Source organism: Anomalospiza imberbis, chromosome 20 (genome assembly GCF_031753505.1).
Source record: "Anomalospiza imberbis isolate Cuckoo-Finch-1a 21T00152 chromosome 20, ASM3175350v1, whole genome shotgun sequence".
Classification (NCBI taxonomy): domain Eukaryota; kingdom Metazoa; phylum Chordata; class Aves; order Passeriformes; family Viduidae; genus Anomalospiza; species Anomalospiza imberbis.
In genome coordinates this window covers 586,258-600,695 of record NC_089700.1, presented here as the reverse complement: position 1 = coordinate 600,695, position 14,438 = coordinate 586,258, and the positions used below count along the sequence as shown (strand labels likewise).

The 14,438-nt window shown below is 50.7% G+C and overlaps 1 protein-coding gene across 2 annotated transcripts in view; it reads left to right on the top strand.

Moving 5' to 3' along the window:
- The window catches only part of MTMR4 (myotubularin related protein 4), a 56,326-nt gene that overhangs the window by 14,118 nt on the left and 27,770 nt on the right, over positions 1 to 14,438 (top strand). Inside the window, exon 2 of one of the 2 annotated variants that reach the window (XM_068210089.1) lies at positions 6,107 to 6,180. In XM_068210089.1, the coding sequence (XP_068066190.1) occupies positions 6,178 to 6,180 (3 nt within the window). In that variant the 5' untranslated portion in view covers positions 6,107 to 6,177. Of the gene's footprint in view, positions 1 to 6,106; positions 6,181 to 13,976; positions 14,229 to 14,438 lie in introns of those variants that run through there. The other variant, XM_068210088.1, reaches the window with a different exon arrangement.

Here is a 14,438-nt window from a genome sequence, read left to right as displayed (position 1 = left end):
TGACCTTCTCCTAGTGGCTGTGGGTGAGCCAGGGTGGGATGTGGTTCTGTGTCATGGGCTAAGTGAGGCAGTGGCCATGTCTTGCTCTGTGTAGGCCTGAGGCTGTCCCCTGGAACTCAGGATGGGCTGTGCAGTGTAATGGCAGGTGGCCCCCTCCCCTGGGGTAATTCCTCTTGCCCTCCTCACATCTCCAAGATAGGATAACTTTGAACATGAGACTCAGTCTGTGATCCCAAGTCACTGATCCTGGGAAGAGCACCTGGAGGTTGGGGTGTGCCGAGGGCACCATGGGCAGCTCTGCTTTCCCAGAGCCTGTGGAGATTCATGTATTCAGATCTGGACTAAAAACAACTATCTAATGGAGTTTTAAATACTCCAAGCAACAAAAAGGACAACTTTTTCCATAAGCTTGATGGAATTTATTCCATTCTGAAACTTTATCTACCAGTAATTGGATTGAGATCTGTCCTTGTCAGCAGGACCGATACTTGACATAAATACTGCAGTATATTGAAGAATTCTTTTCTTTTATTATCTTTGGGTTTTCAAGCTGCATAGGCAAGCTGGTTTTGCTTTGGATCAGTACATGGCATTGGTCTTCCTGCTCCAAGTGTGCTGGCTGAGCCCTGGCAGTTGTAGCCATGGTCCCAGCAGTGCTGGGGACAGAAGTGCCACCCATCAGTACCCCCTGTCATCACTGCTATTATATATTTTTGGCAGTCCCTGTTGAGCAGCTCATGTGGGGGTACCTGTGAGATCCTCTGCACTTCCAGCAGCCTTTCATCCATGGGTAATTCTGCATCTTGGAATTCAGCCCTTCCCCCTGGCTAGACAATAAATTATGATCCCTTCATGCTGCAGAGCAATCTGAATACTTTGGCAACTTGTCACCATCATCTGGTATTGCTGTGACATTCGGGGGTTCTGGTAGCCTGATCTTTTCTTTTTAATAGTTATTCAGCAGTAAAAGAGTTTTGTTGTTGAAGAGCAGCTGGTCATGGCCTTCATTAGAAACAACCCTCTTAGCTGTAATTTTGTTTAAAATAACAAAGACGAGCCCATACAATCTGCTTTGCATGTAACTGTGGGGTCTGACAATTACATTTTTAGCCTCTAATTAGTGGGAGGCTTGAGATGGCTGTTTCTGTTTCATTTGGGATCACAATAAGGCTAATAGGTTTCCTGTTTTTTTTCCTTCTAACATTCCCTGTTTAATATTGGACTTGCTCTTCCCCTTTAAGTGCACCAGGACCAACTCTACCATCTTAGCTGAAATTAAAGCAAAAATCTCTGCCTGGGGCAGATGCTGAGTGCAGAGAGCTCCGCTCCAACTGCAAACAATGGCTGGAGTTTTATGAGCAATTAAAATCGAGTCTCCAAGCAGGGAGTGAGGAGCTGCCAGGGGCCACCCACCTTGCCTGGGGCACCCATGACACCCCTGCAGCCAGGAAGCCGTAGCCAGCTCTTGCTTCCTTTCCCAGCTTTCCAAAGCTTCCTATGTGTATGGGCACCCTCCCTCCTTCCCACAGGACCCCTGTTCCGTGCTCTGCTGGCAGGGAGCAGGTGCTGTTCCTCATTTTCTTTGTTCCTTATGCCCCGCTCACCATTGTTAATCCCACTGTGCTGGAGGCAGGACTTTCAGCAAATTCACAGCACTGTGCTTTCATGGCTCCTCTGGAACACCTGAGGAGGCAGAGGGAGAGGAAGTGATTGTCCTGGGTTTTGACAGCCCAGTTGTTTGTGGGGATTGCTGTGATTCCCAGTTCCTGTCACATCCTGGCTTGGATTGCAGCTGAGAGGGGGCCTGGGTGTTGCAGTCCAGAGCTGCAGTTTGGAAAAGGAGCAGTCCTTTCCCAGTGTGTTTGTGACAGTCTGGCCAGGGCCGAAGGCTGAGCATGCTGGAGGATGCAGGGAGAGCTTGGTCCTGGCCAGGTTCTTCCAGCAGCCTCTTCCACCATCTGCAGAGAATGGGGACAGAGGTTTCCAGACACTGCTCCAGTCCCTGGCCCTCTGTTTCTCACCAGGAGGGCCAAAGATCTCTGGAGGCAGCAGTGTGGTTGCATAAGGAAGTGTGGGAGAGCAAATGAAGAGTTTTACGAGTGTTCTCAACTCTGACACAGCTTTAGTATCTGAGGGTTTGTCTCCCAGACTGAGAGTTCCAGAGGAGGTTACAAGCTGTAAAAATGCTCAAGATAAGTGAATTATTTTCTCTACTTCCCCCAGCCCAGGTGTGTCAGGTGGCATCACCTTACCAGTCCCACCAGCAGCACCAGTTCCTCCCTCCTGTGCTTCCCTCCAGTGAGCTATGGGGAGGGCAGGCAGCTGCTGCCCCCATGCTCTGCGTGTGACTGCACAGCAGCAGAACAGCCTGAGGCTCTGGGCACTGGGCTGACTTGGGGGTGAAAAGACTCAACATGAGTTATCAGTGTGCCAGTGACAGGACAAGGAAGAATGGGTTCAAACTGAGAAAGGAAATTTAGGTTAGCTATATTGGGAAGGAATTTTTCTCTGTGAGGGTGGTGAGGCCCTGGCACAGGTTGCCCAGAGATGCTGTGGCTGCCCCTGGATCCCTGGAAGTGTCCAAGGCTAGGTAGGATGGGGCTTGAACCAACCTGGTCTTGCCCATGGCAGAGGCTGGAGCAAGATGAGCTTTAAGGTCCCTTTCAACCGAAAGCATTTTGTGATTCAGTGATTCCATCTGTGTGTGAAAGGCCATTGTTCTCTTTTATCTTCAGTGCCATCCTTTTCGTCTTGGCTTTCTCTGTCCCTGGTTCCCTCTTCATTTAATTCTGTAGCATCACCCTTCACCTTGGAATAGCAGGCGGCCAACCCCAGCCCATCCCCTGGGACCAAGATTTTAAGGGGAGCTTCTGTCCCGGATTTTGGTGTAATCCAGCCTCTTGCATGGGAAGCATCTCCTTGAGCAGGTGCCAAACCTGACTTCCACAGGAGAAACTGGTGGGTCCAGCCCAGAGAGGTGCTGGACAGCATTGTTGGGTGCAGTGGGCAGCTACCACCTCTCTCCCAAGGGCTGGAGACCCTGGGCTAGAGGCCACAGTGGTAGAGCCAGCAGCCAGTGGGACACAGCAGCCTTTGAAAGGAGGAGGGCATGGCTAGCTCTGAAACAGAGGGATGCATTTGAGATGCCACCACAGGAGCACATGGAGCTGCAGAAGTGCTTGAGTGAGACTGCCTGGTAGCCTGGGCCAAGTGTAATTTGGGTAAGGCTGGAGGTCCCCAGAGGTACAAAGCAGCACTTGGATTTCTGTGGTATCTCCTGGTTTTTTTTCTCACCCCATAAATCCTCAGGAACCCCTTCAGCTTTGCCCCTGCTCCCACGGGAGGAGGAAGGCCCTGGGGACACAGGAGCAGCAAGATTCCAGCAGGCTGAGCTCATGGGGCCGGGACTCCTGCTGCCATGGATTGCCTTCCTCTTGGGCGATGGGCTGTCCAGAGAGCTGGGGGATGGGAGCGAGGAGGAATCTCCTCAGTCATGATGCAGCCACAGAGTTTCGGTTTCTGGTCATTACTGACTTGTACAGGGAAGGAACTGAGAAACTGCACTGGCCATTAGCAGTGATTTGGATGCATTGGTACAAAGCACACTGCAGGAACAGTATCCCTGTTGTTCAGTGTTGTCAATAATTCAAGTGTCTTCAGATTTAGTGAAAAAAGCATATTTAACATTTTTCTCCCCTTTCTTATTTACAAACTAATTGTGCTTCTCACGTCACTCGCAAGTCACCAGTTGGCAGTGACTCTCCTGGTAGCTCCTGCTGGAGGCTCTTTCCTCTGTGAAGTCTGATATGTGAGATCATTTGCTAAGTAGTGGGAAAAAGGCTTTTATAGTTCAAAAGAGCCAGACTGATTTGGGTTTGAAGGGTGATAGTGCAGTATTTGGCTTTTTCTGTTTTCAAAGGAAATTTGATTCCCAGTGTGTGTTTTTTTTCATAGTTTCCTGGGACTTGATGATCTGCTTTTAAATGTAAGGTAATATGACAGAATGGTTTGGGTTGGAAGGGACCTTACAAACCATCTTGTTCTACCCCCTGCCATGGCAGGGACACCTTCCACTGTCCCAGGCTGCTCCAAGCCCCATCCAGTCTGGCCTTGGGCACTGCCAGGGATCCAGGGGCAGCCACAGCTGCTCTGGGCACCCTGTGCCAGGGTCTGCCCACCCTCCCAGGGAACAATTCCTGCCCGATATCCCATCCATCCCTGCCCTCAGGCAGTGGGAAGCCATTCCCTGTGTCCTGGCCCTCCATCCCTTGTCCAGCTCTCCTGGAGCCCCCTCAGGCACTGGAAGGGGCTCTGAGCTCTCCCTGGATCCTTCCCTTCTCCAGGTGAACACCCTCAGCTCTCCCAGCCTGGCTCCAGCACAGAGGGGCTCCAGCCCTCAGGACAGCTCCATGGCCCCATAAAGATAAGAATCAAATGTAGAGATGTATTGCATGAGTCTGCAGTCCTTTCTGACCTCCCATTCCTTTCTCCTGTCCTTTCCTGTCAAGTGCATGGTGGGATGTGAGAGATGACCTGAAAGGCCAAGGATAACGATTCCAACCTGGGCACAGCAGGAGCATGGTGGGAGCAGCTGCCTCACTGTGGGAATCACATCTCAGCAATGACTCCTGCGTGCTGGCATTCAGCTTGGCCTTCTGATGTGTGGGTGGCAAACCTGACTTAATTCTGGGCTGGAAAGGAAATCCCTGAGCAAAGGAAACCCTTGGGCAAGTATTCAGAGCTCTTCTGTAGCCAACACAATTCCTGAGTGGTGGAAGGAGGGGGATTCCCAGCTGGGGTGTGTTGTGTGTGATGTTTAGATAATCTGCAATTGCACATTTGTTGGCATTTGTATTTCACCTGAGGAGGAGAAAGGTTAAAATTAATAGTGGCAAAATTTATGGAAGACCTTGAGCATTCCCAGAGTTCTTGACATGCTACAGGGAACTGGCAGAAATCAGGTTGGGTTGGTGAGCTCTGAGCCATCCTCAACCTACACTGAAATACTGAAGATCCCTGTTTAAAATGTCATTGTATTTAAAAAACATTGGGACACACACATGCAGATTTCTGTGCTGCTTCACAGAATCCCAGGATGGTTTGGGTGGGAAGGGGCCTTAAAGCCCATCCCACCCCCTGCCATGGGCAGGGACACCTTCCACTGTCCCAGGCTGCTCCAAGCCCCATCCAGCCTGGCCTTGGGGACTGCCAGGGATGGGGCAGTGGGAGGCTGCTCAGGCACATGAGTGGTACCAGGACAGGGAGTGCCCAGGGCTCAGCCCATCCCTGGTCCCAGTGTTTTATTGTAGATAATTCCATCCCCTCTGGGGGGGCTGGAAGAGCAAAGCAGAGGCAAAATGTGGGCAGTTGAGAGAGATGTTGGTGATCAACTGATCTTGTATTGGAGACACCTGAAAACTTTGAGGAAGGATCTCTTCCTCCATGGAGTTCCCAGGATTACCTGTGGGAGCATCTGGTCCTGTTGGAAAAGATCTTGGAGCAGGACCTTGTTCAAGTCTTGCTGTGTGGCTTTTCCCTTCCTACAGACACCCCCTGTGACCTCCCTCAAGCAGGGCAAAGCTGGCAGAAGGACCTGCTGGTTTTTCCTGGTGCTCGGAGTGCTTGCATCCTGCCCCACCTCCCAGGCAGGACCCAATTGGATTTAGAGGTGTTTTCCTCCCAGGCCCACAGTGATCTTCTCCAAACACTCAAGTTCCCTGTGAAGAATCTTCCCCATGTCCTGAACCACAATGACCAAGTCTGTCTTCCTTCAGCTCCCTCCTGTGTTCCCCCAAAGTCTGGGTTTTGTGCTTGTGGGGCACAGGCTGATGTGTTCTTATGTGACAAGTCCTGGGTGCCGTGTTAGTGAGCGACCAAAAGGATTTGGTGTCTCCCCTTGATGCTGAATCTGGTTTCCAGCAGCTCCTGGAATGGGCACAAAACAGAAGTTGGCAGGGATAGGGAGAGACTGGGTACTGGCCTCAGGGGTCTTGATTTTTTTTTCCCCTCTGTGTTCACACTGGAGTACCATTCCTGTAAATTAAATTTCTTAACTAAATTTGTATAAGCTAAACTTATGCTCTGGGTTGTCTCCTCTTTGCTGCAGGTGAGACTTGTGGAAGAACAAGAAGAGACTGAGCTGTGATTGAACCAGGAGGGTTCAGACGGTGTCTGAGGATGGTGAGTCCATGTCCTATTTCATCTCTGCAGGATGGACATTGAGGGGCTGGGGTGTGTCCAGGGAAGGGAACGGAGCTGGGAAGGGGCTGGAGCCCCAGGAGCAGCTGAGGCAGCTGGAAAGGGGCTCAGCCTGGAGCAAAGGAGGCTCAGGGGGGACCTTGTGGCTCTGCACAGCTCCTGACAGGAGGGGACAGCCGGGGGGGTTGGGCTCTGTTCCCAGGAACAGGGACAGGAGGAGAGGGAACGGCCTCAGGCTGGGCCAGGGGAGGCTCAGGGTGGATTTTGGAAAAATTTCTCACTGAAAGGGCTGTCCAGCCCTGGCACAGCTACCCAGGGCAGCATTAGTGTCTCTGTGCCTGGATGAGTTTAACAGCCCTGTGGATGTGGCACTTGGGGACATGGGTTAGTGGTGGCCTTGGCAGTGCTTTGGGGATGGTTGGACTCGTTGGATCTTAGAGAGCTTTTCCAACCTTAATGATTCCATGATTCTGGTCTGCCTCTGTCCTCTGTGGGTGGTCTTGTTCTTTGTGTGTCCAAATATTGTACTGTTGCTAAATGTAGGAGAAGAAATACAAGAATGAGCAAGAAGAGTGCAGCAGTATTGTGTGTTATATACAGTAATATAATAGAGAGGATTTGTCACTGTCATCAAGATGCTGTTAACAGGAAACATTTATTCCTCAATCCCTTATTGGAATATATTGGGAAAAAGTAAAGACTGAAACCCCCTTCTGTCTCCCTGTACTACTGACATAGTCATCCAGTTTTTGTGGCTTACTGATTTATTTTTTCTTTAAAACTTACTGCTGGAGTTTCTCATTGTGTTCCTCTGTCGCCTCTCAGTGAAGGATTTCACACCATGTTAATAACAGCTCTGGTGCCACCAAAGAAGCAGAAATTTCACAAGAATTAGTCACAGAAAAATGTGGTAGCAAAAAATCTGAACCACAGCCAAAGCAGCCAGATTGCTGATAAACTCGGATAAAGGGCCTCTAATACCTCCAGCAAGAAATAACCCAAAATACAAGGGATCTGCTGGGAGGAAAAAAGCTGGAGACTGGGAATGTTGAAAGAGATGCTGAGAGTGTCCTGAGTGGGTTAGTTTGAAGAGGGGTGATCTGTGGGTGGGCAGAGCCTGAACTTGCTGCAAGTGACATGGATCAGCACCAGCTTCGTGTTTTTGTGGGGGAAGAGGTGCTGAGGAGAACTGCAGAGACAGACAAAGGGCTGCAAATTCAGACTGAGGACATGAAAATTTAGGTTAAACATGTTAGAAAAAATAAAAGAGAAAAATCTGGCAGAGTGCTTGAGGAAATGGTGATTTCTCCTGAGGGATTGTCCCTGATGTATTTTGTTAACAACTGGAATAGGAAAGGAAATGTGCTCTCTGCATCAGTGAAGCTCTCAGCTCGAGTAGTTACACACTCAGCATTTTTGCTGTAGCCCCTGTCCTCATGCTCCCTGGTGCAGCCTCAAGATCTCCTGTGCTTCTTGCTGGAAGAGCTGATCCCCATGCTGCAGGGTGAGGAACTTAGTCTGGGGTGAGGAGGTGAAAGTCCTTGCCTGCCAAAACCTGTGAAAGGGCCTCCCATTTCAGCTTGGAGCTGCCCTGGTGTCACATTGGAGGTGTAAAACCCAACAGCTCCTCTGGGTGGGATTGAGGCGAGAAGGATGCAGATGTATCCAGATATGAATGAAAAAAAGGGAATAAGCACATGGAAAATGCATCAAAAATCCCCCCAGGAAACACAGAGAAGGCCAGACTGGGTCCCCTGAGGGCAAGGCTGGTCAGACACCCGGCCCAGTGAATGCTGCAGCGGGGCGTCACTCAGGTGTGTGCCCTCACCTGGCAGGACCTGCAGCTCAGGGACTTGGTAATCCAGAAACTACTTACGGATGTTTTATGAGCCCTTGGTAGGTTTTCCTTCCATGAATTCATCAGGCTTTTAAAAACCAGGTGAAGATTTGCAGTTGTGTCAGAGCTGTGCTGCCAAGCACCTCTTGCTTTGTTTTGGAACCAGCTCTGTGTTGTTTTGGCTGGTTCTTGTATTGGGAATAACAATAAGGTGTGGTGCTGCCTGTGAGCATCTCCTGCCCTTCAGGATTTTGTAGATCTCCACACACTCCCCTTAGACATCTGAAGAGCTCTGTCTTTTAAATTCTCTGTAGCAAAGCCACCTTTAGTTCTCATCATCCCTCCCTGAACCTGTTTTTGGTTTTTTGGGGGGTTTTTTGTGTTTTGTTTTTGGGGGTTTTTTTTGTATTTTTTGTTTGGCTGGTTGGTTGTTTTTTTGGGGGGGGGTTGGGGACAAGGGTTGGGTTTGGTTGGTTGGTTTTTTGTTGTTTTTCTGGTTGTTTTTTGTTGGGTTTTTTTTGTGGGTTTTTTTGGGTTTTTTTTTTTTTGTTGTTTTTTTGAGTACCAAGACTGGACTTTTGAATGTACTAAAACATAGAAGCTTTTCTTTTCCCTGAACTCCTTTTCTATGTCTGGACAGACGTTACCCTGACCTGGCCCTGCCCACCCTTAGGTGTAATCATTGTATGATTTCTTCTACATGAGAGGGCTTCTTTATCAGTACCCTAAGATACCTTTACTGTTTCAAAGGATCTTCTGAAAAGGTTGTTTGGTTTTTTTAAATATTTTATTGAAATGCTCCTGTGGTTTTTTTAAAAATTTTGAAAATTTTTTGAACCAACCACCAAAAGCCCCTCCCATTTCACCCACAGTTTTGGGAAGAGACTATGGGCTTTTTGTCTCCCATGGCAAGGGAGAGAAAGTGACTTGTAATTGCAAGCTGTAGAAATAAGCACTTACCTCCACCCCCTTATCTGAGCTTCTGTCAGCAGAAGGCAGAGAGCTGATGGAAACTCCTGCCAACCTCCTTGGAGTCCTGTGACCTCTCTGGAGGGCTGTGGCTCCTGACTTAGACACGGGGAGGGCTGGAGGTGGGCTGTGGGTTTAGGGCTGGCTGTATCCCTGTTCCCTGCAGGCATACTGGGTGCTTCCTTCACTCCCCGTGCTCACGGCAGGCTGAGACCACAGCACCAGTGTCCTGTGGTTAGGAAGGGCAGGCCCAAAAGCCTTGCCCTTACTCAGCAGCATCCCAGATGTGCCTCACCACCTGCACCCTTTCTGCTGCTCTGGATTCATGGTCTAGTGTTAACAGCTTGGATTGCATGACTCTTCCCACTTTTCCCCAAAACTAGCTGCTGATGTGAATGACCTTGAAGACAGCACTAGTGCTGGTTTAATCCTGAACTCTGGCTAATGGAGCCCTAAGGAGCACTTGGTACCTTAATACATTACTTAAAACTAATCTGGCAGGTGGGTTGGTGCAGGTGCTGTGCTGGCACTCAGTGCTCAGCTCCCACAGCAACATTCCCTCTCCTGACTGCTGGGATACTGGCACTGTAGGCATCTGGTTCTTACCCTGTGGAGGGGCCATGACTTATCTGAGGTGGGCATTGGCAGCCACCTCTCATCCCCTAGTGCTGGTGCATGGAGTTGACAGCCCATGACTTGTGCCCTTTTGTCCCTCTCCTCAAAGGTTTCTTGCTGCATATTCAGTTCCATGCTCACCTCTGGGCACCTTTCTGAACAAATACCAAATGCAGTATTACAGATCTATAAATTATTCTATTGTCCTATCCAGATTAAAACATGAAACCCACCATCCCAGTCTTGATTTATGGGGTATAAAACAGTTACTTCTCTTTGCACAGGTTTAAGGGTTTGTTTCCACCTCAGACTAAGCAGCCTTTCAGTTTACCCACAAGCCTCCCTAAGCTTTGAGGAAATGAACTATTTATGTAGGGGGACCTGAAACAAAGATGCCCTTTGTGCAACAGAAGTAGGGGAGGCAGAACAAGAAGTGCCTTTGGCCACAGCTCATCAGTCTCAGCATCAGCTTATGGAAAGAAATATGTGTCTGAGTGCAGCTCATCTCACCCAATGCAGGCATCTGCCAGGCAGAAAGAGAATAAATTTTAACTTTTAGAATGAGATAAATTATGTAAGTGTCTCCCTTCCCCATCTCACCTGGGAAAAAAAAAAAGATCTAGATAACCAGTTCCTAGTTTGATCTTCACTGAAAATAAATACTCAGACCTGGATGGATCTAAAGTAGAGTATCCTGATGGCCCCTCTACTGCTGGTGCCCCTGGCTGTCAGACAGAGCTTCCCTGGTTCCCAGTGACTTACTTCTCATGTCCTGGAATTCCCTTTCCAGGGCAGCCACCTCCTCCTGCCAATTTTTCTGTCAGTTTTCTCCAGCTGAAGGCAGATCAGGGCAGTCTATGCAGTGGATGTGCTACCAGGGACAGGGCTGTGCATGCAGATTTCTGCCAGACCTTGCCTTCCCTCCCCTCCATCTGTAGGGTGATGCCCTGTGCTGGCGTGAGGAAAAGCTCACCTTTAATCTATAGAAGGGATGGGTGTGGCACCTTCTACCTAAGGAGAGAGCAGTTTTATTTGTGGTGCCAAAAAGACATAGAGGATAAAGCTACGCCAGGATTGGGAAGGGTATACGTGTCTGTGGAAGGCTGAGTCAGGTGTGCTGACAACTCCCTACAGTCAATGGGACCACTTTTTCTCTTAGAATCATGGAATGGTTTGGGTTAGAAGGGACCTGGCCAGGTGGGAATTAGCTGTTCTCTGGCCCACACTTTCCCAAATTTGCAGACAGCTGGACCTGCCACTGGCAAAATTATTCATTTCAGGATGCCTGTCATGTGCTCCCAATGCAGATTCCTTGGGCAAGTGGGACCAGATGCTCCCTGTGAACCCTGTGCCCTAGCCTGGGTTCCTGGCGCATGTATGCGTGTCTCCATAAGGAATATCATCTCCTTTGGAGGCTGCAGGATGGCCCCTTGAGTGGCAGTCCTATCTTTGCCAAGCACTGTATAATCTCCAAGCCTCTAAATTCCTTTTGGGACCTTCAGGAGAAGGCTGCAAGCTGTTTACCTGCAGTGTGGATCCAGGGATGTCTGGAGTGGTGGGAGGAGCAGCACAGGAACAGTGGGCATGGCTAGTGGGAGGGAAAAGGGACAAATCACTGCCAGCTGCCCTTAAGAACATGCTGCCCACATTATATTCAGCTCCTCCTCCTCAGAATTGACAAACACTTGTAATGGTGGTTGGAAGATGATGAAGGAGATTTCTCTCTGCCTACATGAACACACACACTGAGAACACTCAGAGGAGCCCAGTTCTGTGAAATAACCTTCTCTTCTTCTGTGATTTGTGACAGTGGAGAAGAGAGCCCAGCTGGGGAGACATCTGAGGTGGCATTTAGGAATTCCCTCTGGCTAAGCCAGCTAAGGAGTCTGGAGCACTCTGCAGTCCTGTGCTGGGCTGCCCAGCACCCACTCCTGCCTTTGCCTGGGTCACTGGAGGGAAAGGATGGCAATATTTTGGGAACTCTTGAAGGAAGTGAAAGCAGAGTCTGAATCAAGTTCCTCTTGAAAGTCTGTGAAGCGACTGAACTTCAAAGCAACATTTCTGCTCTGCACCAGGCTCAGTGCTTGGGCAGAAGTTTCTAAGTCATGTGTGAGTCTTTTTCTGATACTTAAAGTGCAAGAATATTTCAATGAAAGCAGAAGTTCTATTTGTGGACGTTCAGGTCAGCTTAGGTTGGAAATTCAGAATACTGATCTGATGGGCAGCCCTTTAACTCTGCACAGCTGCAGCTTAGGGGGGTTACAATGCAAACAATCCCTGTGTCAGGCCCTGAACTGAGCCTTGGCCCTAAAAATCTTGCTGTTGGCTGGAGCAAACCTCTTACCTACCTTGTCTGTGGTTTTGTGTGTTATAGACTCTGTTCTTGTGCTATGTGCTCTTAACAGCAATGTGTACTCGCACTCTGCCCAAGAGAGTCCCAAACTTCAGCTGTTCCCTGGATGTGCTGTGTTGCTTTTCCCCTGATACATGTCAAAAATCCAAAAAATATTGGCTTTACAGTGTTTCTAACCACACTTTATCTCCAGTATAAAAGGTTCCTTCAGTTTTAGCTGGTCTGGTTTCTCTCAGCATTCCCTCCAGGCAAAGGTCACCTGCAGGGAGCAGGGCACTCCTCCTGCCACTCACTTTTGGCCAAGATAAATCTGTAACCTCATCCATAACCCTCTGTTCTTATGCGTAGCCTGTTTGTGTCCATAACCCTCTGTTCTTGTGTTCTGGTTTGTGGGCGCCAACTGGTTCAGGTGCCCCAAGGATGAGCAATGCCTGACATCCACCCACTGTGCTCCGTGTAAATGGTGGAGTGGGGCAAAGCAAGGGTGAAATGGGATTTCATGGCTTATCTGCAGGTGTGGCTATGTGTTCTTCTAAGTCTTTTATCCTAAGTAGTGAAACTGGTGTAACCATGTGAGTCTGTGGGATTGTTTTGTCAGCAAGGGAGCTCATGGAACTGAATTTTGCCCTGCAAGTAACAGTGAGCAGCATGTCTGGGTGTCACAAAGCTGTCCCTTTAGCCGAGGCAGCTCTGAATAATCTAACCTTGAACAATTTTGCAGAGAAATGCTGAAGTCTTTTATCTGACTTGAGAAAAGCTCTTTGAGATCCCATTGGTATTGCTGGGGGGAGCTGTTTGCGGTGTCTTTGGGGCAAACACATCTAAGAGGAGCTTAATGGCTACAGGCTGTGCTCTTTTTGGATTTGTGTTTAGGGAGCAAAAAGCTGATGTGATTTGAGCCAGATAGTGAGGCCTTTGAGGACTGATGAAGGGTCAGGTTTTAATTTTGCATTTTAACAGAGATTCTCCCTCTGGCTCAGTGGTGAGGGCAGAATAGCAGCTGATGGTAGAAATGAAGATGGGTTTGCCGAGGAAGCTGCTCCTGTGGTTCCTGAGATAGACTGTGACCTGGGAGCTGTTTGCTCCTGGGCTTGATGAAGAGCAGGTAGTAAAGGTGAGCTCGTAGGGGGCTGGTGTTGGAAGGTGGGTGCTCAGCCACAGCATTTCCTGCGCCCATGGCCTTACCCTGTGTCTGTGAGCATTTCCAATGGGAGCTGGGGAAACTTCACATGGGAGCTAAGTGTCCAAGTGGTCAGCGAGAGGAGCCTTGTCCGCTCCAGAGCCCAGGTTCCAGCACACAGGTGCTGGTGGGAACTAGGGACATCTGACTAGTCCCTGTGCACATGAAGCTCCTGGAAAGGAGGACTTTTAGTCTTGGGATTGTTGAATGGCAAGATGCAGCAGGGCAGTCCCCTTATCCTCATCTCCCGGTCCAGGCACAGAGGACTGCTGGCAGATAGAAGGCTCAGGGGTGCAGTCGCACATCCTGGCTGAGCTTCTGGGAGCAGGGCCGGTGCTGAGGGCTCGACATTGGAGTGGAGGGCTGGGGACAGAGGCCTCGGGGCAAAGGGCTTGATGTTGGAGTGGAGAGGTCAGCACAGGGTTGAAGGGCTCAGGGCAGAGGGTTCGATGCCAGGGTGGAGGGCTCGGAGCAGAGGGCATGGAACTGGGGCAGAGGCCTCAATGCTGGCGTGGAGGCGTTGGTGTGGGGTCAGTGGGCTCGTGGCAGAAGGCTCCGTGCCGGGCTGCCAGGGTGGAGGGCTCGGGGCCGAGGGCGCGGTGCCGGGGCACGAAGCAGCCTTCCCGCTATTGTTCCCGGCGCTCCCAGTGCCGCCATCGGTGCGGCACGAGGCAGGTGCCGGCGGGAGCAGCGCCATGGGCCGGGAATGCCGCTCCGGGCCGAGGAACGGGCAGTGCCCGCGATGCCGCCGCCCGCTCCATTTTCTGTCTCGCCCGTCACGGAGACGCTCAGATGGCAGAGCCGCGCTCGGCGGTCCTGGGAGGGAGGTGGAGTCTGCCCATCCTCCGCCCGCCCTCCCTCCATTGTCGGCGGCGGCACCGGCACCTGCTCGGGCCGCCGGCGGCCGGGATGCTCCTGTCCTCCCTGGCGGAGCGGGGACGCTGCCGCAGTGCCGGGGCCGCAGCTCGCAGCCGGAGGGAGGAGATGCTGCTTGTGCCTGCCCGGCCCTGCTGCCGCCTCGGGAAATGAACATGAGTCTGCCAGGCCGCGTCTCCTGCTCCATGCTCAACTGCTTTGTAAGTGCTGCTTTTTATTCCCCTTCTCTCCTCCATGGAAGCGGGGCCGTAAGCCAGCTGCGCTCTGCAGCTCACATGCCGGTGGAGGCATCCTCTGGATCTGCCCAGGGAGAAGGGGGACCCCCTTCTCCTGGCTCCCACATGCCGCCGGAGGACGCCGTGGCCCGTCCCTGCTGCCCTGGCCGGGCCCAAGGGCACAGCAGTGCCCGG